This window comes from Salvelinus alpinus, chromosome 9, assembly GCF_045679555.1.
Source record: "Salvelinus alpinus chromosome 9, SLU_Salpinus.1, whole genome shotgun sequence".
Taxonomy (NCBI): Eukaryota; Metazoa; Chordata; class Actinopteri; order Salmoniformes; family Salmonidae; genus Salvelinus; species Salvelinus alpinus.
The window spans coordinates 84,360,353-84,388,104 of record NC_092094.1 but is presented as its reverse complement, the minus strand read 5'-3'; the positions used below and the strand labels follow the sequence as shown (position 1 = coordinate 84,388,104).

At 44.3% G+C, this 27,752-nt stretch overlaps 1 protein-coding gene and 1 long non-coding RNA gene across 6 annotated transcripts in view; both read left to right on the top strand.

Moving 5' to 3' along the window:
- The first annotated feature begins 478 nt into the window (after positions 1-478).
- Positions 479-20,134, top strand: LOC139530822 (uncharacterized). Its single transcript, XR_011666126.1, has 3 exons — positions 479-593; positions 8,582-8,674; positions 19,495-20,134. It is a non-coding gene; the product is annotated as an uncharacterized lncRNA (long non-coding RNA).
- A 400-nt stretch (positions 20,135-20,534) lies between these two features.
- The window catches only part of LOC139530819 (G patch domain-containing protein 2-like), a 29,922-nt gene continuing 22,704 nt past the window's right edge, over positions 20,535-27,752 (top strand). For 4 of the 5 annotated variants that reach the window (XM_071327545.1, XM_071327542.1, XM_071327544.1 and 1 more), the window contains exons 1-2: positions 20,535-21,189; positions 22,252-22,941. In XM_071327545.1, coding sequence (XP_071183646.1) covers positions 22,256-22,941 — 686 coding nt within the window. In that variant the 5' untranslated portion in view covers positions 20,535-21,189; positions 22,252-22,255. The remainder of the gene's footprint in view (positions 21,190-22,251; positions 22,942-27,752) is intronic. The other variant, XM_071327543.1, reaches the window with a different exon arrangement.

Genomic DNA, 27,752 nt, shown 5'->3' with positions numbered 1-27,752 from the left:
GCCTTAATGAATTCTGCCCATATGCCCCGAGCAGCTGCCGCGTTGCCCCTTCCTCCCACCCCCGCGGAGCTGCGAAGTGCCCAGCCATGTAGAGACAACCTCTAGCTGTCTCTCTGGAGATGGCTGTGCCTGCCAGTCCTCTGCTGGCGCCGGGCCGCTGGCGTTTGAGGTGGACGGCTTACGGGCGGAGGACCCAGATTAGGGCCCAGTGATCACGGGTTGTGGCCTGTCTCAGACGATTGGCTGGAACACCAGTGGATCATAGTGGGGATTAGAGAGGGAGAGGAGACGCTGTTTGGCATGTGCCTGCATCCAGCTCCTCAAAGTGACCTCTCTCTGTCCCTCATACTCTCCTCTTTCTCGCTCTCGTGCTCCCCCTCCCTCTCTCTTTCTCTCCATCTCTCTTCCTCTCTCTTATATCCTGATGCAGCAAGGCTTAGAATGACCTCTCGGTAGCTGGGCGCACTGAATTGAATCACGTCAAACCAACTGTAACACATACGTTATTTCTACGAAGAGAGACGGCCCTTGCTCCTAGAGCTCCTCGCAGTGTAGATGTATTTAGCTCCAGAAGAACACCGTGTCACGCAGAGGTGAGCAGAGACTTCTTTGTGTGCCTCTGATAAAACGTAGGGAGCTATTTTAGGAGGATTAGGTCTCATTTCTGTTGAGGTCATCTTTGGGAATGGTGAATGATTTTGTAGTGGGATCTTCTGACCTCATTAGTACAGAAAAAAATACACAGTATTTAATGTGGAATATGATATCCTTATTCAGCAGATTGGAATAAATAACTGTTCGTTTGAACTCTTTGTCAGGGTCCCATATAAAATGTAAATATACATCAGTTATGTAAAAGTTAAGTTCTCATCCGGCATTTATTTATTCTCATGTGAATTATTACTGGTTATTTTTTTATGGTTGTTTTCTTATATTTGTAGTCCAACTGTAGAACCTTGAGAGTCCAATCTGAGCCAGCGGACTAGGACCAGTTCTCAGGCCGTCGAGTTTACTGGGTCCTTTATCTGAGTTTTTATTGAATCCCTGTGTGGAAATGACTTTTCATTTTGTGGCAAAGAAACAAACAGGGGAAGTAATACAATTTTAATAAAACTGGGCCAAGGCCTCCTAAAAAATGTATTTTCCTGCTCGGGGTTGATGGGCTTGTCTTAATGTATTTTGATACAGGGCGCTAATTGGAAGAAGGAATAGAGGTACTATGCTTCCAACTCTCCCTAATATGCTGTGGTGTTGACAGAAGTTTATACATCTTATCTGGTCTCAATATCTGCCTTCCATATGGCCCAAAAGCAATATGTTGATGTGTAATTAAAGTGTTAAGAAAATGGGGAGATGTGAAGATAGCCGGGGCCTTCAGCCAGGGCCCGTCACACACAGAGTGACGGGTGAGGACAGACACGCCAAAGCTCACGGGATATTAAGACCTGACCTGCTCGTTCCACCAGGGGCCAGGCGCCTAGCCTGTCACAGGTCTTCAGTCAGTCACTGGCCTGATCAGGGCTTTACAAGCTGAGTCAGGTGCCATGAACCAAGCCTGGATGTCCAGCATCTCTGATGTTGGTTTGATTATTCCAGAGATGCAGTAAATAAGTCATCAGACCCTGAGTCTGTTCATTATTAGGCTTTGTAGGCTCTATGTAGGATGAAACATTAGCAGTGTTTTAACTCTAGGGCAAATGTCTACCACAATACATACGTTCTGTTTACATGGGCAAGCTGAATTTGTATTTTATATGGTTGAAATAAATGCAAATGCAACTATATTCAAATGGTTTCAGTGCACTTTGAAAATGACTTGAAAAAGGAGAGCTGTTTAGCCCCTGTATTAATTTGCCACACAGACTGGATGATATTTCAAGTTTGAAAGAGAAATCCCTGTCATAGACAGAGGCAGGCAGATCAATATCATTCTTTGATCAAAAGGGGATTTGCGTTTGAAAGTAATAGATTAAACAGATGTTTTATTTTCCATGAGATATGCTGCACCTTTATCCTGCGGAGCCACAGGGGCCTGTGGGGGGGGGCTCTCCTGACCACATTAGAGACAAAGGCTTTATATTTAAGAGTCCAGAGTTGTGTGAGTTGGTGTTTTCAGTTTCGACAGTGCTTTTCCCACCCCCCCCTCTTTTGTTAATATTCTATCGCTCTTGGTCCTTTTTTGTTTACCCCAGGTGGGCTTGGACATGAAATGACTGGGACGGTGGCAGCTTGGAATGCCCCTGGGCATTTTACAGGTGTCATGTTGTCAAGGGCTTGGGAGTCGGGAGGGGGAATGAGAGGGGCGGGTGGCGTTTTATGGGAGTTTTTTTCAAGTACAAACCAAACGAGAAAAAAGCCGCTGTTCTTTTTGTAACGCAGAGATTGGCTGAATTAATTATGCTTTTTTTCCTCATTCTTCTACAATTTTGGGGAATTGGTTTGGGTTGGAGGGGAGGTGTGAACATGAATTACAGTCAGGGTCCACATTTGCCATGGATTTTATTATTTCCTCTCTTCTCTCAGTCCAGGACATGAGGCCCTTCATTTTTCACATGAGTGGTTTTCTTATCATTGTGGGCCTCTCTACTGGCCTACGAGTGACTTAAAGGCAATAAAACACAAAACATTCTGTAAAACACGGGCGACACTCTCATTGTGGAGGCCCCGCAATTCCTCTCTGGGAAATTATGATAATAACTCAGCGGCGGTCAGAGAGGCTGGGGGGACCGGGGGGGCAGGGGACAGCGTTCACTGAGGCCTTATAGACAGGGACAGGTCAAGGTGGGGGACTCAGCCGCGTGGTGCGACGGCACCCCCATGTAAACCCTCTCCATCACAGAGAACACTGGCTGCAGCAGTGTGTGACCTGCAGCAGAACCTGTTTGTCTTGTAGCTGCTGGCGATAAAGAAGGGGCTGATGGAAGGGAGAGTGGTAGTGAGGGCTGGGCCCCATGGCGGTGGTGAGGTCAGAAGGAGAGCTTATCATCACCAGCAGTGGAAAACACTTGAGTCAACAGGCAGACAGTTTGCCCTCAAAAGGGGCAAAAACATCTACTTTGGTTATTGTACTTTGATCTTGGTACTTCATATTATTTGCCATACCTCATGCTTCATGTGTTATATCCAATTCAGTCCACAGCCAGAGTCAGTCAGTCATCTGTCAGTAACCTCTCATCTTTCATCGTCGGGGCGGACTGGCCATCTGACATATCTGGCAAATGCCAGAAGGGGTGGTCCATTTTTTGCCAAGTGGACCTGTTTAACTTGTTTTTTTTGTGGCGAAAGTGATAATTATAAAATGATTTTTTGGCGAAAACATTTGACCGTTGTGGGGGCCTCTGGGAAGAAATTTGCCAGGGTGTTAGAAATGGCAGAGCCGATTTCTGGTCCCAGTTCGCCCCCGTTCATCGTTTTAGTGAATGATAAAGCCTGGTTTGTCAGAATATCTGGATCTAAAGAGATGTGAAATGTACTGTAGTGAACATGTCTTTGGTTAGTGAGTGGGAGGATGTGGTCCTGTTACCTCAGCACAGACGGTGTCTAAGTGAGGAGGAGCGAGGGCAGGAAGAGAGTGCAGAGTGTGGGCTCCACCACTGAGGTGCTGACAGGGGGGAGAGAGAGGGGCTGAGATCACACCTGCTGCAGCCCAGCATCTCCCCAGCAGGGCTCCACTGGAGGCCCAGGCTTCTTCTGGCATCTGTGACGGAGGTTAGTTAGGCCAGTCCTAGCCCAAATCTCCTTGCCTTCCTGTGGAAGAGAGGAGAGAGAGGAAAGCAGGAGGCTCCATCTGCTGAGCGCCTGTGGTGGTCACAGCGGTCCGTCAGTGGGCGGGGGGCACCAGGCCTCAGTGGTTCTGCCGTGGGAGTCTCACAGTGGCAGACCACCCCACGCTGCACCCCACGCTGCACCCCACACCACGCCAGCTGGCCAGGACATTTCCTTTTACCTTTTATACAGAGACTAATGACCACAACACACAAGTACAGCGCCTCAATCCACACACACTAGGTGAAGTGTGAAAGAGAGAGAGTTAAGGGGAAATGAGTTGGTTCAGAGTTAAGGGAGACACACATGCCAAAGGGTCAAGTGGTTAAAGTAAAGACTATGATGCGATATGGACACAGTAGAGAGCATGAGGCTTGTGACAGTAAAGGCCGCTCACACAATCATCATGTTAAGGTATCTGAACATGCACAGCCCCCCAGCTACACCCTGTAGGGGACTACTGTACTGTCTGTCTCTGAGCAGGTACATACAATTCAGAGGTTACTTCACAAACCACTCTGAGAGCCCACTAAGCATGCTCAAATCCTCCGTACTGGCAGAAGCCGTTTGAGCCCAATAGCCAGGCTCAGAATCACAGTAGGAGACCGCTGACTCCACTCTGTAAGATGGGGCTCTGAGTCCACTACATCAGAGTCCGACGGTTCCCTCTAAGTCTGTCACTTCATAGGCCTCCTGCCTGCTCCTCAAGCTCTTGGAGCTCAACCCAGTACACCCCACAGAGCCTGTGAAGCTCAGTGACGTACAGAACACAACTATCTATGAACATAGCACATGATCACTGTGTGGAAACACTGAAAACCTTATTTTAATTATTGGCACAGGAGGTATTTTTACTATGACGAAGCTACTTCATCTCCACTTAATTAATTAGGCTGTTATACCCTTGTGCTGAGATCTGGGGCTAACATACTGTATATAGATGTCTGCTGGGAGTCTCTGGAATGTTATATGAATGGACAGTGTCAAGGGGCCACACCCCCTCCCAACCAACCTGTCTCCTTGTTCCTGAACATTAACATTTATCATATTTGTTCAATTACAGATACTGGACGAAAGCAGTGGCTTTGAGTTTGGTGTCTCCACATTCAATGACAATATCAAGGAAACTTTGTCCTCTTTTATCCCATCCGTCCCCTTCATTCTATATCTCGTTGTCTATGCCAGCCGCCAGTGCTGTCTTTTTACCAAGCTTACATTTCTCACGATCTTCTCATTCGATCAAATTACAAATATGTTTAGCATCCAGCACTAGATAATTTCATTTGCCTTACTATCTCATTTGACGTCTACCCCCTAACGTCCGCAGCAACACATGCATTTATATACATATAAATAAATACAAATATATAAAAGCAGGAAATGCGTAATGTGACATTGAGTGTTATTCCCTTGTCCCACGCAAAAAGAGCTAGCAGGTCATGCAGTGACGGAGAGCCATTGGCAGCCCAGCCCTCGCTGGTCCGCTGGAGTGACTTAACTTCATCTACAAACTCGCAATAAATATCTGGCCGTCATTTATTTTAATTCACTCCTTTCTTGCTCAGACGGAATGGATTCTTAACCTTGTAGGACAAGGACACCCGCATGCTGGCTGCCTTGCCTTCGCTGCTAAATGATTATTTATTCTTCTGGGGGAATAAAAAAGGATTCCAGCAGAGTAGCTCAAACTGTCACCTCCACTGAAAAGCTTGCTTGAAAACGTTCACTGTACCCCTGGACAAGGTAAAGAGGGGGGACAGTGAAAGACATAGTGGGAGAGGTGGGGGAATGAGAGAGAGAGCGAGCGAGAGAGAGAGAGAAGCCTCCAGAGTGATTTATTTGCCAAATCAGGACACAATGAGTCGATTATGAGTCCTCTAATAAGAGAGAGTGTTTGGGGACCCACTAATTGGGCATGATTGAGTTGCAGTCTGGGAGCCAGGCGAAAAGGGAACCTGGTCGGCGGCTGTCATGCAATCATCAGCTAATCAGAGCTTTGAAATTAAAACTGTGTGTTTGGGGTAGAGGAGGGGATAATGGCAGGGTGAATCAGTAGCTGTGGGTCTGACTGAGTGTTCGTGTGTGTGTGTGTGTCAGAGGAGGCTGGTGGGAGGAGCTATAGGAGGACGGGTTCATTGTAATGGCTGGATGGAATAAATGGAGTTAAATGTGTGGTTTCCATATGTTTGATACCATTCCATTGATTCCATTCCAGCCTTTACAATGAGCCTGTCCTCCTATAGCTCCTCCCACCAGCCTCCTCTGGTGTGTGTGTGTGTGTTTTATTGTTTGTTTGTACACGTGCGTGTGTACATCTGCGTGTGTGTATGTGTCAGTATCCTCTTTCCTGTGCATCTTGTGTGTGTGTTTGCGGTGGGTGGGGGAGATAGTGTGTAACCAGGGAGAAGAGACAGGCTCTGTGGTGTGGCCTCTTCACTCTGGCTGGGGTCTGTGCAGCTCCTGATGAGGAGGGTAAAGGACCTATCATGTAATTAGGCTATAGAACCATTATGGCCACTGCCCTCCCTGGAACGTGTATATAGTATATCTGTGTTTATGTTGTTCTCTTTTCTAGTCTAACATGATTTTTATTTAAATATATAGAATATATAAATGTTTTGGAATAAAATTAACTGTAAATACAAGGATACCTGATATTAAACCTCTCACTGCTGACAATAGGCTTATACCTCATCTTATATTTTACAATATACACCTCCATGTTTTTGGGACAGGTAATAGTAATTTGTCAGTATATAAGCCCCATCAAATAATGTTTTACTCTTTTGGACAGGCAGAAATGTATGTTGTAGTCATATCGTTGTTACAAACAACAATGAGATTTATAGTGAAAATCCTACTGGGTATATAGGCTCGATTTGCTTTTTCTTAATGAATGCTTTCAAAGCTGCTGTGTATGGAAATATAATAATGTGTGCAATTATGTTTGAATAAAACAATGTGCAATTTTCAGATTTTTTAAAAGGCATTTTTGAATCGTCATTGTTTTTGTATTTATCAGCAGGGGGCAGTGTTTATCTGCAATTCCGAGAGGGTCGGACGACGCTCCAGTGTGGTTCACTTCGTATAACGCAGTGGCATGTCAAAATCCGTAGCCTATTTCTGGCTTCAGTTTAATCGTTTTGTTCTAACAGTATATTGTGTTTTGACGTAAATTGGCTGATTTAGGATTTAATACATTCTGATCACATAATTACAGGTTAGATTGGGGTTTTCTTTGTTAAATGACAGGTAAATCCTGCAACTTTATTTCAAAATTGCAGCAGTCTCAATAAGCCTAACATTGCTCTTATGCTTCATTCATATTCATATTTAAATTATTAGGCCCTACTGTAATAGTCATATTATTGTAATTGTATAATTTGCATGGCCAAATGTATTTAAAAAGAATGGCGAAACAGCAGACATTTACTTATGTTCGGTAGCCTTTATTCAAAATGTCAGATTTTGTCGGATTTCCACAGCTGGCCTAAATATAATTAGGTATATTATTTCAACAAATGGAACAATTGTGACCGTTTACGCTCTACTTTTTTTGACAGTGTTTCATTTGAATGCAAGAAAGTCCATGCATTGATATTGTCTATATACAGCACGCGCTGTTTCGTAGTGACAGCCAGGTGGATTGTGTATGGCCACCAGCTAGGCTACTGCTATGCGCTGTAAAACTGATGCGTTATAAAAACGTTTGCAAACTACAGGCCCATCGAGACTGAGGAACTTTTTTTAGAATGATTGTTTTATTTTCACCAAAACAACAATGTTATTCTTAGAATGACAGAAGTTTGAACAAATGTATACATGAAAACTTTATATAAAAATACAATTATAGGCCTATGGGCTAAACAAATCAAATGCCTAGACCAAACATAAAATCTATGTACATATTTTTTCTTACATTATTTAATTGAAAACAGTGTTATATTTCAGACGCTAAAACGAAGCACGGTGTCGAGACAGTGCTTGTTGATGTGTTGCGCGGTCATTTTGATTACTTTGGCATGCCTTCACATCAAAGTGCCTCTACTGTAGACTAGATCTAATGAATTTAATCCATTGAATGAAAAATCTTCCATAAATACCGACAACAATGCTCACACCTTTTCTGATCAAGGAAGAAGATTATTGGAGTTTAAGGTAGGCCTAGATATGAAAACAAAAACATTTTTATAATTGTAGAGGGCAATATTTTGCTCTGACAGAACTGAGGTGTGTGTCTGGGAAATGACAGTGACAAAATATTTGAGATGACTATCCTTTGAAAAAACATTTTTTATTTAATTTGGTGTAGGCATAGATTTGGAGAAGACAAAACATACATTTCTAACTGTTCAAACCGGTGCAGATACAGTCCAAAATGAAGGTTACCTACAGCAGGGTTTCCCAAACTCCCCTTTGATTATTTGAATCAGCTGTGTAGTGCTAGGGCAAAAACCACAATGTGCACCAAGGGGGGACCCCAGGACTGGAAACCCTGGTCTAGTGGACACCTGGTGAGAATCTTTCTTTCAGATTGTTTGAGTGTGAAATCAGTATGTTGAATGTCTTTATTTGTTCAGTGTTTATCCATCTGTTTGATTATTTCCAGACACTCTGCTATATCTCTCACATCTGTTCTACTTACCAAGAAACAGCCATACTGTGTGCTCCAATCCTCCCAGTGCCTTGTCTAATTGTAAATGCGCCTTACATCTTAAGAGTACCTCACTATAACATTTTGAAGTGGGTTTAGGCATAAATAGGATTAATTCCCAAACAATGTCCTTTGCTCTTCCTCCCATAATTTCATTTGCAGGGTCCACGGGATGAATAGCCAAGCAGGCAGTGATGTGGAACCTGGAGGACGGGCCATACCGGCGGCCCTGCGCCACAGCACCGCAGCCTTCAGGTTATGTTACATTGATAATGTCACAGCTTCAGGAGCGCCACCGCCCACAGCCCACCGTACAGGACAAAGCTCGGAATCCAATTATCCTCCCTATAATTTGTGGGAATTTTACGCTTCCCTTTTTATGCTCTGGCTGGCTCCAACATTCCACTGTACCTGTGCAAGCTACAAGGCAGGTTGGAGGGACTATTTTTCTAGCAGAGATTTTGTAGATTAGGAGCAGTGTCCATAGAACTCCAAAATGTGTGAATTGAGATTGGGAAACTGGATCGTTTCAGCTGCCATCAATTATTCTATGACTATTGTATTGTGATGTAGCCTACATAATTCCAGATTAAAGAAAGTCTAGATTTTCATTACCCTACCAACATCGTATTACTTATTTTGGCTGATTGGGAAAGACCAAGAAAGGTAATTTTTGTGTTAAATCTTTACATGTTAGTATGGGCACGGGATGTCAACTGTCTATATTTTGAATAGATTTTCATGGAATCAGTGGGTTACACCTCTATGGTAAACTACAGTATGCTGGATGTCCTGTCTGCCTCAAAGGCACTGCCATGCAAAACACACTTAGAGAGAACAGTGAAGTACACACTAGCTAATGGATTACCAAACCCAAACCAGAGTTTTACCAGCACTCAGGTTTGGCGTGAAGTCAGGCAGGTCTTTTTGAGGTATGTACGGGCGCAGCCCCCCCCCCCCCCCCTGCCCGGCCCCCGACTGGGTTTGATTTAATTAAAAGGAAGAGGGTGCATCAATTTCAGCAGCGTCGCGGGGAGATGACAGTACACAAATTGAAAGTAAGCAGATCGGCAGGGCCGGGAGGGGGCCAGTTCATTAACATGGAACACAATTCTGTGTGCAATGTAACAAGATTAGAAACATTATTATCATTCCACCCCCAGACATAAAGTCCCTGTCACAGCCTGAGAGAGAGGAGAGAAGAGAGGGGGGATCCCATGTAGCCACTCAGCTTGTGACAACACTGAGATGGTGTGGAATAAACGCATAGGATTTGACGTGAATACAAGTATTCTGATATATTTTCGAATAGGATATGGGGGAAATCTACAGAAGAGCTTTTTCATGCTATTTGAATGGAGCATATTCAAAGAGACAGTTGGATGTGTGACAGTGTCTAGATCAAGCGTCTCAGTTGGAGAGAGATATAGAGAGAAAGTGAGCATGATTTCCTGTCAAAAGCATTAATTCCCTGTCATCCGGATCTGGATTCAGGGATTGATGTAATGTATGATGGAACGTGTGTGTGTGTGTGTGTGTGTGTGTGTGTGTGTGTGTGTGTGTGTGTGTGTGTGTGTGTGTGTGTGTGTGTGTGTGTGTGTGTGTGTGTGTGTGTGTGTGTGTGTGTGTGTGTGTGTGTGTGTGTGTGTGTGTGATTATCAGGACAGGTCTGTTTACCCACAGCGTCCTATCATAGCATGGTCAATAGCTGTGATGCTAGGCCAGGATTAGGTCCTCAGCCCTGTGACTGCCATGATTACATCGCTTCACACACTTTTACTCACGACAGCCGCAACTGATGTACTTATCACTTCCAGACTCTCTGACATACCCCTCCACTGCTGCTGCTCCTGCTGCTCATCACATGGAGGGATTAGATTTGTTTGAGTGAAGATCTTCCTATACTGGTCTGAAGGAACATGTACTGTAACAGTCCAGAAACGAGTTTCAGTTTTACCGAAAAACATATCCCTTTAGTGAACTGAATGTGGTTTTTAGCTTTATGTAGAATCTCTGATGCTGTGTATCCATCCCTTCTGTTGACTCTTCAGATTAGATCAGGGGTTATATGCTAGTGTTCCCTTTCAGGAAATCCAGAAGAGGAATGTGAATGCGTTTAGTCTGTTAATGAACAGTAAAGACAGATGAGTCTCTCTGATGCCAAGCAGGTCGCATGAATTGGATTAGTGTGACCTGAGATTGGGATGGATAGCTGTCTATGTGCCAAGTGGTCATTAGCTTGGCAGCACCACCACATGCTAATAATACTGTACTCAAAACTGGTTCCCCTCAATACAAATTTGGAGCACCGGACCTCCAAAGGAAAGAGAGCAGCTAATCAGGAAGAATAGTTTAGATGTCTGTATTTCATTTAGAGTGGAGCATGGACAGGAATATTTTTAAATGTTTTACCTTTATTTAACTAGGCAAGTCAGTTAAGAACAAATTCTTATTTTCAATGACGGCTTAGGAACAGTGGGTTAACTGCCTTGTTCAGAGGGAGAACGACAGATTTTTACCTTGTCAGCTCGAGGATTCGATCTTGCAACCTTTCAGTTACTAGTCCAACGCTCTAACCACTACCTGCCGCCCCTTTGGATTTTAAAGTGGGCATGTCATGGTGTCTGTGTTCTAAGATGATTACCTTATACTAAACATAAAAAAAGAAAATCATATCAGCATCTGGTGAATACGATTTATCAATGGCTGTCAAAGCATACTTTATGAATGAAAACCTTGTTGAGTTTGTCTCCAGAACACTCCAGGGGTTCAGCATGCTGCTGCTGTGTATTTAACAGGCTAATGTCATGTTCTCCAGTAGGGCTGTGGTAGGCACCAGTACAGGAGGAAGTGGTCTCTGCCTCACCCCATTCTCCAAATGGGCACCAGTATGAATCAGTCCCTGCCTGGATGTTGTTATCAATCACGCTGGGTCCCAGGGGGGGCTGGTGAGGGGAGGGGAGCCTCCCTGATCCTGGTCCATATAAAAGGCTGTGATGTATTAGAGCAGATGAGCATCGGACTGTTCTGACACATGACTGACATCTCATTTGACAGCCCCGGGAAAGTGCGCAGTGGAACTTTCAATCTCATTTAATATTGGGAAAGAATGGAATTGTGGTGGGGAGATTTAAAAAAGATTTTGTTTCACCCCCTTTAAGTCAATTGTAAATGAGATCTTGTTCTCAACTTGCCTACCTGGTTAAATAAAGGTTAAATAAAAAAATTAAAAAAAATGTGGTGAACCCCTGGTCCAGAAAAGCTACAAGCCAACAAGACTCTGAGCTAACTCTCAATCAGGAACCGACTGATCCCTGGCCTGAGTCCCTCAGGTAAGAATCACCCTCCTCAGGTTTAGTTAGTCAAGTTACAGCAGAAAAACAACAGAGTCCACAAAGCCAGGAAAGAAAACAAAAACATGCATAAATCAAGTGGCGCGTGGTCAGACTGGTGCTTTCCAAACAGGTCATCTCTGTCATTCAATCGCTCCACGGCGAGGCGCGGTCATGAAATAGGATAGCCACAAAAACAGCTACAGCACAGAGCTCATCTCTCTCTCTCTCTCTCTCTCTCTCTCTCTAGAAAGGCCATCTACCACTGTCAAGTCCCTTTCTATCTGAGAGGCCTATTCCTTTCTGTTGTATCTGTGTTTTTACATGACTTATTTTAAGGTCAGTAAAGTCATATAACATCTCTTAATTACATGAGAAATGTTGAATTATTTCAGTAGAAAAACTCAGGGGTCTCAAATGTGCCTCTCAATGATCAATCATAGTAGGGTAATTAGCCATTTTACAGCTATTAAAAAGACATGCAGCCCTTTTCATTATGTCCAATCTATTTTTATATCACCATTGTTCATTATTACATTTCTCTTTATTTCAACCTTTGAAAGTTATTTGAAACTTTGTGCGAGTGCTTTGAGGTTTGGAATGTAAAAGCCAAAGCCAGCGTTCCCTGTCCACCATATACAGTACCCCACCTCCTCTCCACCCCTCCTCCAAAAGCCCATGTTCTAAATGAGGTCACCAGCAGCGCCTCAGGAGTAGAGTGTCAGCTGCTGTTTTTCCATTGCTGCTGGATGGGACAGGTCGCACCACACCACAGCAACAGCAGCTCTGGTTCCTGAACCAGTGTCTACCTCTCTGACAGCCCTGAACTGACGCCACACCAGCCCTGTCACTCCCCAACCAGGCCGAGCAGTGACCACAGACAGAAACCTATCCCACAGACGCAAGAAAATGTATCTGCCCCGTATCAGCTGGCCTAGCTGTCCCTATAGTCCTGTTTATACCTGGTTCTGACATGCAGCCTTTATCCTAATCTTGTCCACATTGTGATTGTGCTCACCTTTTTAGACAAGTGTGGACGATTAAAAGATGAAATGTGCTCTGATTGTGAAACAGACAAGATCAGTTCAAGATCAGGACAACATCAGGACAAAGGACTCATGTTAACGGCAGGTATAAACAGGGCTTCTGTCACATTCCCCTGTTTGTCTCCTACTCCCCACATCTCCTCTCATCTCTCCTCCTGTCTCTGGTCTGACTTTGATGGCATCCATATTTTCCTGTTAATGTGGTGGAAGCCACGTGAATGTCCGTATCGTCTAAGTGATCATTAAAATGTATTGCAAGCTGACTTCATCCAGGTTGCTAGGTTGTGCTGGCATAAGTCATAATTATGTGGTGACAGTGTAAGAGAGAGTGGCAGCATTGGCCACTCATCCAGGCCAGTTAAATTATATAATTAGCCCAGTAAGAGGTGAACGCTCCAGATTGGATAAATTATTAAATGTTTGGATGAACCTGAGCTCCATTTACCTAACTATCTTTCTTTCTTTCTCACTCTTTCTCTCTCGCTCTTGCTATTAGCCCATTAGCAGTTATGTAATACTGTATACTGATGTGGCAGTGGACAGGGAAAGTGGTTAAATTAAGCCAGACCAGTGGTCGTCTTATAGCAGCTCCTGGCTGTCTGTCACAGAAGGACAGAGGAAGACTGAAGAGACTGAGAGCATGCAACTATGGGAATTTATAGTAATGTGAGCTTAGCTATTTCTGTAAAGTTTAAACCAAAGATGACTGGCATGCCCTTGGTATAGAGCTGAGACACTGCACTTTTGTATTGATGACCCCCTTCCATCCAGTAGAAGTTATTTCATTTTTAACACGAGTCTATAATTGCACTACAGCATTGTAAGACAACAAAGTGAGTCAAACGATATACAGTAACACGTCAAATCGCTCAATTTGTCCCTGGTTAAGCTGTAATGGAGGGGTCGGAGTGGGGCTGACAGCCTGCCTGCCGCTGTGCTGCTCTGCACCAGGCCCCCCAGCCCCATGTGACACTCACATGTGTGTGTGCACGCTGCCAGATAGGGTCTCGCAGAGCGTGACTGTGTGTTATTCACACTGACGAGTTCCGCTGTTCACTGTCACCTCTCATTGTGAGAGGAAATAAGCCAGTGGAGGAGAGCCGTGGCCAGGGGAAGGTGGAGGAGAGGAGAGCCTACGGAGGGGGCCAGGGCAGGGGAGGGTGGAGGAGAGGAGAGCCTACGGAGGGGGCCAGGGCAGGGGAGGGTGGAGGAGAGCCTACAGAGGGGGGCAAGGGAGGGTGGAGGAGAGCTTACGGAGGGGGCCAGGAGAGGCGAGGGTGGAGGAGAGCCTACAGAGGGGGCCAGGGGAGGGGAGGGTGGAGGAGAGCCTACAGAGGGGGCCAGGGGAGGGGAGGGTGGAGGAGAGCCTACGGAGGGGGCCAGGGGCTGGGGAAGGTGAAGGAGAGAAGAGCCTACAGACAGGGCCAGGGACAGGGGAGGGTGGAGGAGAGGAGAGCCTACGGTGGGAGCCAGGGGCAGGGGAGGGTGGAGGAGAGCCTGTGGAGGGGGCCAGGGTAGGGTGGAAGAGAGGAGAGCCTACGGAGGGGGGCAGGGGAGGAGGAGGAAAGAAGAGAGCCTACGGAGGGTGGAGGAGAGGGGAGCCTGTGGGAGGAGCACCCTCAGGCCCAGGGCCCAAAGATCAGTTACCCTCCCAGGGAGAACAGGGCTCCCAGCTGTAAGCATTTGAATGGTTATGTTTCATTCAGATATTCAGTGAGCAGTGCTGTGCTGCTCAATTCATTCTGGATGAGCACCAGAGTTTGTTAGCACATTCTTCCAGACAGCGGAGGGCCCCCAGCTGTGTTCAGGGAGGCGGTGTTATGGTGTTTGATTTGTTGTGAAGACTCAAACAGCAGGACACAGCAGACTCCAGGTTGACCCAGCAGGCCTGTGGAGAGTGACACTTCCTCTCAGTGTCTGGTCCTGCAGCGCGCCGTGCCAGCAGAGCCCCAGTGCTGTGCCGCCACTCCGTTTATCATCACCACAACCACCCACTGTGGGCGGCCAGTGGGACGAGAATCAGACGCCTCTCTAACTCTCACCCCTCCTTCTCCTCTTCTCCTCCCCTCCCTATGGTCCCTCTCCAGAGAGACTGAAAAAACCTGATTCTCTGTCTGATTGTTACAGTGTGCAGGCAAATAGACTGTGGCTTCTTATAAAAGAAGATGCTGGATCTCATCTGATCTTACGGCCCTAAAGAGTGGCCTGGCCTGAAAGGTAGTGATTGGAAAATTACAGGGCTTCTCCTCAAGCATTGTCACAAGTCAGACTCTTGTCTGCTCAAGTGAACGAACATCAGCTGAATGGTCGCAATTCATTCAATTTCGATCTTTGTCGCCATCCATCTGGCAATTCTAGAACGCTTAGTCTGTAAACTCTGTAGGAGAATGTTACGAAACATCAGCGCAAGTCTGAAGGTTTCAGCTCCTCTGTAAGTGAACAGCTCATTTTATAGGGAACACATGTCAATCTGTAATACTGTGCCAACATTCACACAAGATTCAAAATGTGTGCGGCAAACTTTACATAACGTGAGTGTGTTAAACTACCGTAATGTGGTTGTCAAACAGAGTAGTTTGAGATAGCAGTCTTACAAAAACGTATGATGTCTGTGGGTAGAAATACCTGTTGTATTGCCAGTGTGATGATTATTGTTACCCTCCCCACCCCCTCCACTGGAGTGGCGTAGTTTAAATGATTAAAATTGGGAAGGAGTAAATCAAAGGCCTTTTCAGAACAGACTCTCTATCAGGTTTGAAGTCAATTACAGCTTGTGTGTGTGTGTGTGTGTGTGTGTGTGTGTGTGTGTGTGTGTGTGTGTGTGTGTGTGTGTGTGTGTGTGTGTGTGTGTGTGTGTGTGTGTGTGTGTGTGTGTGTGTGTGTGTGTGTGTGTGTGTGTGTGTGTGTGTGTGTGTGTGTGTGTGTGTGTGTTTAAACTGGAGTTACCAGAGCCATCATCATGCCTGTGATCAGAACTGATCAGAATAGTTGTGTGATCAAAAGAGCCCAGCACCCCACCAACACCCTCTTCCATCTTTCTCTTTCTCCAACTATTAACACCCAACTATCTCCTTTATCCTCCCAACCCTGTTCTATTGTTTTTTCTTTGTCCCCCTTCTCTCTTTCATCCCTCTACGCCTCTCTCTTTCCTCCTCGCCCCCTCCCTCTCTCCCTTTCTCTTCCACCCCTCTGCCTTGGCCCTCTGCCTGCTCTTCCGTTCACCCCCATGTTCGCAAATCACTTCTTCCTGTGTCAGCAGGTAAATTGTTTTGTCCTCCCATTCCCTGCTTTCATTACCTTGTGTAAATTAAGCGATATGTCGTCCACTGGTGCGCGCCAGAGCACCCACCGTGGCAACGCCAAAATCATGAGATTTGGCATAATAAATGAAGACAAACTGGCAGTAGCACTGCTCCTTCTCCAGGCGGGCTCGCCTTCATTATTCGCTTAACTTGCCGTAGAAAATGACTTAACCCTGACCTTTGTATTACGTCCCATATTCACTCCAGATAAAAGCCTTTTTACAGCGCACAACAATTTATATTCCAGCAAAGAGGCTGCTTTTCTCTGTCAGTTTTCCAATCTCAGCTCCTGAACACACATCATTTAACTTGTCTTGCCTTCCTGTATTTGTCCATCAGTCCTTCTTTTTTACATAAAATCTGGCAGCATTATTCTGTGATTTGATGGCACCCACTCATTTTTTCCCCTTGGAATGTTTGATTGGAAGAAATATAGCCGGCTGGGGCTATCTCCTCTCTTCTGTGGAATCATGCGCTTGATGAAATAGTGTTCCCCCAGCAAGAATAATAAAAACAGACTTGTGCATTACGGGAGGCTCTCAATCTGCCAGCTCGGCTGGAGCAGAGCGAAAAAACCTCCCCCTGCCTCCTGACAGATTTCTATAGTTATCCCACCAGATAAATGGAAGCGGGTGACCAGGCTGGGGAAGGCCATAATGGAGCCAGGCATGGGGTGCAGAGCTGAGTTGGCCAACATGACTGCCTGCTGTGAATACTCACAGGTCAACCAGGGGCTGCTAATGGAGAAATTAGTTATTTTACCCCCAGCCCTTCCATTACCAATTCACTCTTTGGAGACATGTAAGGGCCACACCGAATATATAGAGAACCCATTGCTTTTCAGTGAAGAATGTCACAAGGTGTATTGATATTTGAATAAATGGACTTGAACTTTATTGTGTATTTCTATTTATTATGTAATTTCTATTGGGGGTTGGCAACAAAGAGTACACCCTGACTCACTCCAGCTACTCTGAGGATAGAGGGGAGCTTTTCCATCAAATGCTCATGTCATTGTTGTGTCTGTGGAGGGGCCCTACTCATCCCCTGGTCTGCCTGAAGAATCAATCATGTTCATCAGCATCTCTCTGGCAGACTGTTGTTGTTTGTACTGACACAAGACTGAGATATCAAAATGTGAGATAAAGGATCAAATGACTGCGGTGAACCCTGGCCCGCCCCTCTGCCAAATTGACATGTCAACCCTGCCTTCATTGGGACAAGCTGACATCACTAACTGTAGGAAACAACACAACTGGAACAATGTGCTACAATAAGGTCTCCAGGTACAGAGACACAACAAACCCACTCACCACTGTTTAATTTCCTTGACAACAAAAACAATGCTCCTGAGGTCTGTGTTGTTAATAATGTGGCCATCTGGGGCCAGAAAAACAGAATCCTTTGAATCCTAATGAGAGATGTTTATTGGCTTTTGTCATGTTGTTTATGTTGGTGTTTCTTGTCTTACAGTGGTTGTTGTAGCTAGCAGTGACTGGATCAACAATAACGGTCAACAATGTTTCCTTTATTTTGAAGGAATGGGAAACATCAGGATGTATTTCTTTGATGAAAATGGTTCTGACCTTGTCAATGAAATCAGGGGCCTTCAAGCCCTGAATGTGACCAAAACAAACAATGATATGATTGTGGGAAACATTGGTATCAAGGGCCCCATTTTATATCAAATCAGTGAGTTGTGTTGAGCGGCCACAGGATGCTCCAATACAAAGCTGCAGAGAAAATAATGAAAAAACGTAGCATGCAACTCATTTGTTACTGTGTAAAAGTTTCACAAGGTCGTTTTGAGAGCCATGTTAACCCAACACCTGAATACAGATTTGTTTCCTTGTTCTACAAGTCACGGAGCCCCAGGTCCTTAAGCGATCATTATTACCATACAAATAGACAGATCTATTTAACAACCCTCTTTTTATCACATAACACTTATTCTTTAGTGTTGCTCCTTGAAAGGCATTGAAATGAGGCTCCCCTTTTTGCAGCGGAGCGTCTATGGGTTGATAAAGGCTCAGAGCAATAGACGAAGCAAGGCTGACATCTTCTTAAGAGATGATAGGGAAGCCAAATCAAATAGGATGGAGCAGTCACTCTTTTCACAGATAGGTAGCTCATTTCTGCTGGCTGGGAGTTTGCTTCCCTAGTGACGCTCTGCCTGGGAAAGATAGCTCACTCGGACTCCATTAATTATTTCATTCCCTGTCCCTCTTTTTACAATTTAAGCTATTTCTTTTTGGCTTTAATGAGTTATGTATTTTTCCATTTTTGATGAGGATCTTGGAATTTAGATTTTTTTGGGGGGGTGACAAAATTCTTAATCACATTCCTTTTTCATTTATGTGAAAGAGGCAAAAATCAATTATTTTTATTAGACAAAGCAGAATGCAAATGAATGGAATGGGTTGCATTAAGAAACAAAGGATCCGGAGAGGCCCTGATAAGTGTTATTCTTGCCCCCTGAGGTAAAGCGTGTGTCCTGGGTTATTAAACACTTTGCAAACATTTTCCCTCTCATCCAGGCAGCAAAATAAGAATTATAGCACCACCAAACAATGGTCAAAAAAGTAATGGTAATAATTTCAGCTATACTGTTTTATAAATTCTTTTCAAAGGGATTTGTCAAGAATGTGTGGGATATGATAGCAAGTGCTTTTCGGGAAGCGCCAAGCCGGACATCCTGTAGAGTTGTGCATGCCAGATGCAACAGCAAGTGCTACAGCATAAGGATGCCTAGGCCGTGCTAGAATAGCTGTCTGAAGATGGCCTTTTTTACAATCTCCATTGGTCATCACAGTCATATTTAACATGTGATGCAAGTTTCTTGCATGTCTGTTCAGGCTTTTGTTGGCCTGACATTCAAAGACCCATATGCCCTTTCCTGTGGAGGGGAGAGTCTCCTCTGTGGCAGAGTTGCCCCAAGTTTTCTTACAGACTATTTACTTCTCAACTTAATCAAGCATGCACAACTCTACAGGATTTCCGGCTTGGCGCTTCTTGAAAAGCACTTTGCTATCATATCCCACACATTCTTGACAAATCCCTTTGAAAATTATCTAGAAAAATTTACTTCTCTTGCAGAAGGCTCATTGAAAAGAAGACTTACATGACAGATAAAAAAAACTTTATCACCAGTGAAAGGCTAGACAATGTACGTTGAGAAATTGGGAAGATGGGAGAAACAATGAATATTAAGTGCCTTAGAATCTAAAGCTGTCCTGCCGACTAAATTGAAACTGTATATCCTGAGGGGGCAAGGTTTCCAAATTGCTAATTACCGCCTCTGAAAGGGGGCTGTTTCTGATATGTTTGCTTGTGAAAGGCTGGCATTTAATGAAGCAGTGGCTGAGTTTTTTTTATTCCCCCTCTCTGGCTTTCAGGCCTCTCCCCGGACTGCCTCCCAGGCCAGAACAATGGCGGGCCCTGGAGCCCAGCTCTCCCACAGGCCCGGTGAGAGGAGGCCGGGGGCTGGGTACTGAGGGAGCCGCTCAGCATGCTGACATATGGAGAGGACCGATAAGGTGGCAGCGGCACAGAGAGGCCCTTTCCCATGGGCCCAACGGGAAATGTGCAGTTATTAAGAGTAAGATGAGAGAGATTAAATGGCTTTTGTGCTAATTTTCTCAGAGAATTAAATGTTTTATTTTACTTAGCCTGGCTTCATTTGAGAGTTGAAAGGAGTGGTAAATGACTTTTCATTCAGCCACACGTTCGCTTTGAAGAAAACTTCCATTATTGGCACTTGTCAGACATTGTCTAAAAACACTTATTTCTATTGTTTTAAAAAGTATGCAAGTATCTAATACATTTAGAATTGGTCTTTCTCAACACACAAGGAACAATGCCACTTTGAGGGAACTATTCTGCAAACCACTAGGAATACTTTTTTCATACTAGCTGTATTATAGGCCCATCTATTGCCTGCCTGGTCAAGAAAACAGTTTACCTGACATGATGTACTGTTATATTGCCCTCTGGGAAGTTTCCTTTAAAAAATACAAAATAAAGATATTCATTCTATTCCCTTGTTGTATGATGTCTATAACTAGACTCTGGTAGCCTATGTGCTTCAAGCCCCCATGCATTACATTTACATGCAGTCTTTGTAATAAATGTTTTAAGTCATCACGGTATGTCTAATAAATCTATGTGTGTGTGTGTATTTAATGAAACTAACTCCAAAATATATTTGTTATCATTTATTTCCCTGAGCCTCCATTGGCCCTTGAAATGCTCAGTCTGATTGTATGGGTGTTAGGAAGCACATTTGATGATATTTACATATCTTCTGAATGGCTGATAGGATGGTCAAGAGCCCACCCCCTTACCCAGATGAACAGTCATTGGTCTAATATATAATCAGATCACTTTGTGACACCATGATGTGGCTAAAAGTTCCATCCCATCTGAACAGGCTGAAATTCCAGGCATTTTTTTCAAACAGCTCCTACACAAAAAGGGCATTATCACCATTTTCACAATTTCAGTGTTATTTAGACCTCTTAATGTGAAAGATCACGTTTTTAACTGCACTGTCCCTTTAAGCATAGTGCAGAGAGCTCAACTAAGGTAGATTTTTTTTATGGGTGGGATAAAGATCCTATCTGGGTTGTGGGATCCTTGGGACCTTATCGTTTAAAATGTTAACTTCAATGGGATAGAGACGTCCCAAGGATCCCAGATAGCGCTAGCCGTGGTACACTCAACTCCGTTATATCGAGGCAGAGTTTAGTATTGATAACTAGTCGCGCGATTTGCTAGCAACATGAGTCGATACTTGTAAAATTTTAATTTTAAAAATGCATAACTGCCCTGTACAACTGCGGTCCTCCCGCGATTTGCTTAAGTTTATACTTTTAAGGAATACAGCCACCGGTGGCTGTTTCCGATAAAAGTGTTTTTTTAAAGTATGAATTTCAGCACCGCAGTTGTCAATACTCAACTCCGCCTTGATTTAGAGAGCACAGACCGAAAAAAGACAGCGGGGCGGAAATTACTTCATTCGTTTGGCAGCGGGGCGGAAGTACGTCTCGTGTTTACAGCTGTGAAAACAAAACAAGCAGGAACTGCGACTGGTGAGTGGAAACAACAGCATCGTTACATAACATAAGGATATAATTTCATTGAGAAACGGAGTATGTAATCTCAGACAGCGTTCTCATTTTAAGTGCAGTAACAACAATTGTGTCACGATACCGTTGTAAGAGATATCAAGGTTTCGCAACGATAATGTTTTGGTTTGTGGTTTTCTTAGCACATTTCGCTCCCCAGGCTAGGCCTATTGTTATCTAATTATCATGGTCAGTTTTAGAACGATAGAAGAAACAATCAAAATTGAAGAACGATATGAACTTTCTAGTTATTTGGAGTCTGCCGAAGTGCTGAAGGCTACACACAATATATATTACATAATAGTTTTCTTCCCCTGTCCAATTGGTCATATTCAGTCCTGATTATAGCCTAATGGTCAAATGATCTCTTTTACTCTGTCTTCATGTTCTATTCAAAAGTGTTTCAGTAGTAGCAGTGCTGTAATAAGGAATTAGTTGTGAGTAGATTCATTCTGTAGGCTATGCAGTCACTGCTGTTACTATGCCTGGGTAGTGGATCGAGGAACGCTGTAGGTTGCCTGACAGAAAACAAACTGCACTAGAAGAGAAAGTTATAGTTATTACTTTTTTTAAACTGAAAAAAATCATAGGTTCCACTTTAAACGATCAGTAAGCATTTTATAGAAAACCTAAGCAAATGTTTTTGAGATACTTGTGGCAAAGTGCCAGATGCCAGACCTGCAAGTTTGTTTTATATAAATAAGTTGTAAAGCATCTACCTTGGCCCTATGAAGGGTTTGTGAAGGCTGTATTAAGACTAACACAATTGTTGTTAATTGAAAATGGGTCCAAATCATTGTTCAATTAGTTGAACAAACATCTTCACAGTCATGTACATTATGCTTTAACAGTAGGAGTGTTGTAGTTGACACCAGCAGCAGCATACACTGTCCTCTTATCCTAGACGCACCATAAGCTAGTGTCAATTTATACCATACTCATTCTATTCATGTGCCAATCACATCTACAGTATACTGGAGCTGTACTGCTCCAGATTACCAGTATTCCTCTCCCCCTGTCCCCCAGCAGCATGATGGATGAGCTGGTGCACGACCTGGTGTCAGCCCTGGAGCAGACCTCAGAGCAGACCAAGCTAGAGGAGCTCTGGGAGGAGATGGTTCTGAGTCCTCTGCAACAGCGCAGGCAGATCCGACGGCGCCGGGGACGTAAACGCCGCTGTGACTCCTCCCTCCACCCCTTGGAGCACAGCCGTTGCCTCAGTGAGGCCTCCGAGTCCAGCCTGGACGAAGCAGCCAAGGACTGCCGGGAGAATGCTGCCCCGGCCCCCTCCGCCGCCAACTACAGTGACTCAGACGACATGGTAATGGCCAAGCGCTGGCCCTCCTGCTCCAGCAACAGCTACGCCATCAAGACCAAGCAGCACTCCTGGCCTGAGTCAGACTCCTTCACAGAGAACACCCCGGGACGGCCACTCAGGAGGAGGCGGAAGGTCAAACGCATGACCTCTGATGTGACGGTCAGCCTGCAGCAGAAGTTGACGGTGTCAGGGGTGGATGGCGAGCGGGGGGGAAACCACAGGTCATCCAAAAAGCAGCGTCTGTCCAGGCTGAAGAAGGGCGCTGGAGGCTGGGTGGGAGTGGACAGGGAGGCTGATGGAGTGGGCCTCAGGGCAGAGGAGTGCTGGAAGGATAAGATCCCATTGGTCCTGGAGGCCAAGGAGCAACGAGAGGCTTCTGATGAGAATATGTCTGAAGGGTAATGTTCTAAACATCAATTTAATTTTTGTGTGAGAAAATATCAAGTTGGGCAGGACAATAATATAACATCTGAAAGGATATAATATTTTCGGATATTTTTTTTTTTACGTTAAGTGTTTTCATTTGGCATTTCCTAAATATTACATAATATTTGCAACATTTGCAATATTTACAATATAGCTTACAATTGTAAAATATGTTATTGCTGGCCTTTGTTGACACAGACCTAGTCAAACTACAAATCACCCCTAAATATCACGTTCCATTTACCCTTTGGGTGGTGAAGTTACTGAGGCAGTTTGGCCCGTAATATAAAAGTCATGGGCATAACTACTATCTGACAGAGGCAATTAAACACAGCGGCATTTAAAATGATCTATACTGCCTGTCTTCATCTAGTTGTCAATATTCAATGTGGCCCCATCTAAAACAAAAAGTGCATCACATTGATGCTTCTGCACCTTCAAGTATTGAATTGACATAAAAAATGAATGATATTCCCTTCTCCTGCTCATCTGCTCTCTCTCTGAGGTGATAAGTGGGGAGGGATCTCTGATACTGTGGCCGCAAGGCATCACTCATCTCATTACTTTGCTGGGAGAAATTGTCACAAGTAAATAAGTCGCTTGGTGAGGTATTGATTCGTTTCAAAATAAATGTCTATCTTATTCTTAATATTTGAAGCTATGTCTGTCCTGAGTTCAACTGAGTGCATTGCAATGTGTGCATAAAAAAAAAAAAAATTCTAAATTAGATATACTACTGTGACTGCCTATAAGTGACATTGGAACCAATCAATTACCATGCTGTCATATTAATTACAATAATGGGTTTACTAAATAGGCCTATTCAGTCCTGCCTGGACACTTTAGGGCTGAGCCAGTTTGACATAAAAATTCACAGTGAATAATCTAACCTAACCTCTGCTATCCTCAACGGAGTGGAAATCATCAGTGTCTGTATACTACACTAGTAAGAAAATAGAAAGTTGGACCATGGAGGAATAGGCTAGTTCCATAGACGTCCCCAAAAAGTGCATAGTGCTGCCTGTGTGTAAAGCTGTTTGGTCTCTTCTCCCCAATGTCCCTCCCACTGCTTGACACCTGCCTCCACTGGTTATTCCCCTTGATGATCTCATTATCTGTTGGCCCAATACAAAAAACATGGAGAAGAAGTCTGTGGTAACCAATAATAGGGAGACAGAGGGCTTTACATCTTCTGGTTTAATTTGTCCTGACCTCCCTGGCCCCTCAACGGTACTTGTTTTCTTACTTTATGGAAAAATCAATAGCCGTTCTGACAGAAAACAGCTCGGGAGAAGAAATAAATGGGAACACCGTGGCACGCTGTCAATCATTTCTCACTTACACAACAGAAGGCTGCTGATTGCTGCTCAGTAGACTGCCGCTCTGTACTGAGGACTAAACAATCTCTGGGTTAAGTCCTGCTGGAGTCCAAGGAAATGGGAAAATGGTAGCAAGTGATGGGGGGTTGACAGTGGTACAACAGCCATATTTAGACACCAGGAAAAGCTATGCTCCATCCATCTGATATTTTAGACTTCAGTTACTTCTTAAAATGTATTTGAACCCTTTTAGGTTTCAGTAGTCTCTCTCTGTTCGTTCCATTAACCTCTTCATATTCTGTGTTTGATCTCTTAAACGTCCTTTGCCTTAAGGTCACAGCTCATGCAGTATATGCACAGACCAGAGCCTGCCTTTAGCCGCCCAAGTGCATTGGGAGCAGATGTTGGCAACTCCAGCTGGGCTCCACATCCTTGATTAGAGCAGCGTTGGCCTGCTGGCAGGATGGCCACCTGGTGCCCAGTCTGGCCCAGAGAGCAGGCCTCACCTGTGGGTGGAGGCAAACAGGGACATGGCCTCTGTCTACAGCTGTGGTGTTGGTACTGTTGGTGGTGTGTTCAACATGGACAACCTTTCCACCGGAAAGCACAAACCATTGTGTGTGCATTTGTCACACTCCACACATTCACTTTCTAATTTGGATTTTTTGAAAACTCTACGAAGAGTTTTGGTTTAGAGCTGTATTCCATTTGCTGAAGTTCATTTTCATAAATCTCTGTGACTAATCCAATTACAGGAGCTCAGGGAGGGTGGGATAACCTTATATTCAAGACGCCCATGGAAGAGGGCATGGATTTGGATTCGGGCGGCTTGTTTGAAGAGCCAACAGAGCCATTGTTATCTGTGCTTTGCCCCCCTCTGTCTCTGTCCCCCCTCTGCTGAATTAGCCCAGGCTCAATAAATGGCGGCCGACCCGTAATCTCTGCGCAAACTGGTCTGCCTCTCCCAGGAGCCAGGGATTATATCCTAATGATTAGTCCTAATCTGGATACTGTGTTTTTGCTTCACCTCACTGGCTTGTCTGCAGACAATGGGGCCGTGTGGGGAAATGATTAGTTCAACCAGAAATGACAGAGGTTTGTCAGAAGGGAGCTTTTATTCCACACTGGAATGCAGTTGTTGTGTCTTAGAACACGTAACTGTCCTTGTCTTAATTGAGTGCCACCATGGTTGAAGGGAACGTCAGTGTGAAGGCTTATTTAGTGATATGGAGCCTGATGCAAAGTACGTGATAGTATTTCTCTGGGAAGAAATGGGAGGCGTGTGTTTTGATTGATTGGCTACCCAAACTCCTTGATCTAGCCAAATGCTACACCACACCCACAGACGTTCGTTTCTTTTCCGCAGTGAGTCTAGATTTGAGTACCTATCCAACGATTTCTAGAACGCAAACACATTCTAACCATTCTGATTAGTCCCATAAACTGATGGGTTGGGCCAGTCAGAACACACGTGGGTAAAGCTGCATTTAGAAATTGGCTTTGATACTCTGATTGGTTAGAGATGATCACTGATGACTTTGTTTTGTACAACACCCTTTATTTTGACGTCACCACAAACGACTTCAATGATGGCAATCTCAGACTGAGCAGTGGAAGAAAACAAGTTTGAGTCATCAGGCAAGTGTTTTGATGAGCTTTACCTGTAATTGATACTAACACAGGAATGATCCTTGTTCTTGCAAGTGCATTTGAAACAGGCTAAGTTTGACTAAAAGGTCTGTCAACTTTTCCTGACAAAGGTCATGGGAGGAGATGAAAGAGAGAGGTGTTTCTACTGGTCCCAAGAAAAATGGCAGCCTCAATTATTCATGGAATTAATTAGGCAGTACTTAATGGAAACGGTTTCACATTGGCTCAGGGCTGCTCCCAGCGACATCACATTACACCTTTAATACGGATAAATAGTTAATGTGTGGCTCTAATTAATTGTTTATACCTGTGATCTTTTTCAAACTTTTCTCTAAATCCCCCTATAGGAAGCAAACACATTTTTTAACTCAGAAATGGAAGAAACTGTTGTACCGCTGCCATCTGTGAGCCATAACTTATTTTTGATAAGGGTGCATATTTCTAAATGTTCCTCTATTATAGAGAAAGATAATTATTGTGCATGTGTAACCTGTACTCAAAATATTCTCCTTAAGACCATTTGGAAAGTATTCAGACCCCTTGACTTTTTCCACATTTTGTTATGTTACAGCCTTATTCTAAAATGGATTCAATCGTTTTTTCCCCCGCAAAGAAAAAAGTTGACATTTTTGCAAATTTATTTAAAATATAAAAACTGAAATATCACATTTACATAAGTATTCAGACCCTTTACTCAGTACTTTGTTGAAGCACTTTGGCAGCAATTACTGCCTCGAGTCTTCTTGGGTATGACTCTACAAGCTTGGCACACCTGTATTTGGGGTTTCTTCTATTCTTCTCTGCAGTTCCTCTCAAGCTCTGTCAGGTTGGATGGGGAGTGTCGCTGCACATCTATATTCAGGTCTCTCCAGAGATGTTTGATCGGGGTCAAGTCCGGGGTCTGGCTAGTCAACTCAAGGATATTCAGAGACTTGTCCCGAAGCCACTCCTGCGTTGTCTTGGCTGTGTGCTTAGGGTCGTTGTCCTGTTGGAAGGTAAACCTTTGCCCCAGTCTGAGGTCCTGAGCGCTCTGGAGCAGGTTTTCATCAAGTATCTCTCTGTACTTTGCTCCGTTCATCTTTCCCTCGATCCTGACTAGTCTCCCAGTCCCTGCCGCTGAAAAACATCCCCACAGCATGATGCTGCTACCGCCATGATTCATCGTAAGGATAGTGCCAAAGGACGTGACGCTTGTGTGGTGCCAGGACAACAAACATCACCAACAAACTAACATGGGCCAAGCACACCAAGACATTTGTGAAGCGGGCACGACAAAACCTATTCCCCCTCAGGAGACTGAAAAGATTTGGCATGGGTCCTCAGATCCTCAAAAGGTTCTACAGCTGCACCATCGAGAGCATCCTGACTGGTTGCATGACTGCATGGTATGGTAACTGCTCAGCCTCCAACCGCAACTCCTACATGTACATACTACCTCAACTAACCGGTGCCCCCGCACATCGACTCTGTACCGGCACCCCACTGTATATATATATATATATATTTTTTTTTACTGCTGCTCTTTAATTACTTGTATCTCTTATTCTTATCCATATTTTTTGGAAACTGCACTGTTGGTTAGGGGCTCGTAAGTAAGCATTAACTGTAAGGTCTACTACACCTGTTGTATTCGGTGCATGTGACTAATAAAAATTTGATTTGGTTTCAGACCAGAGAATGTTGTTTCTCATGGTTTGAGAGTATTTAGGTGCCTTTTGCTAAACTCCAAGTGGGCTGTCATGTGCCTTTTACTGAGGAGTACCTTCCATCTGGCCACTCTACCATAAAGGCCTGATTGGTGGAGGGCTGCAGAG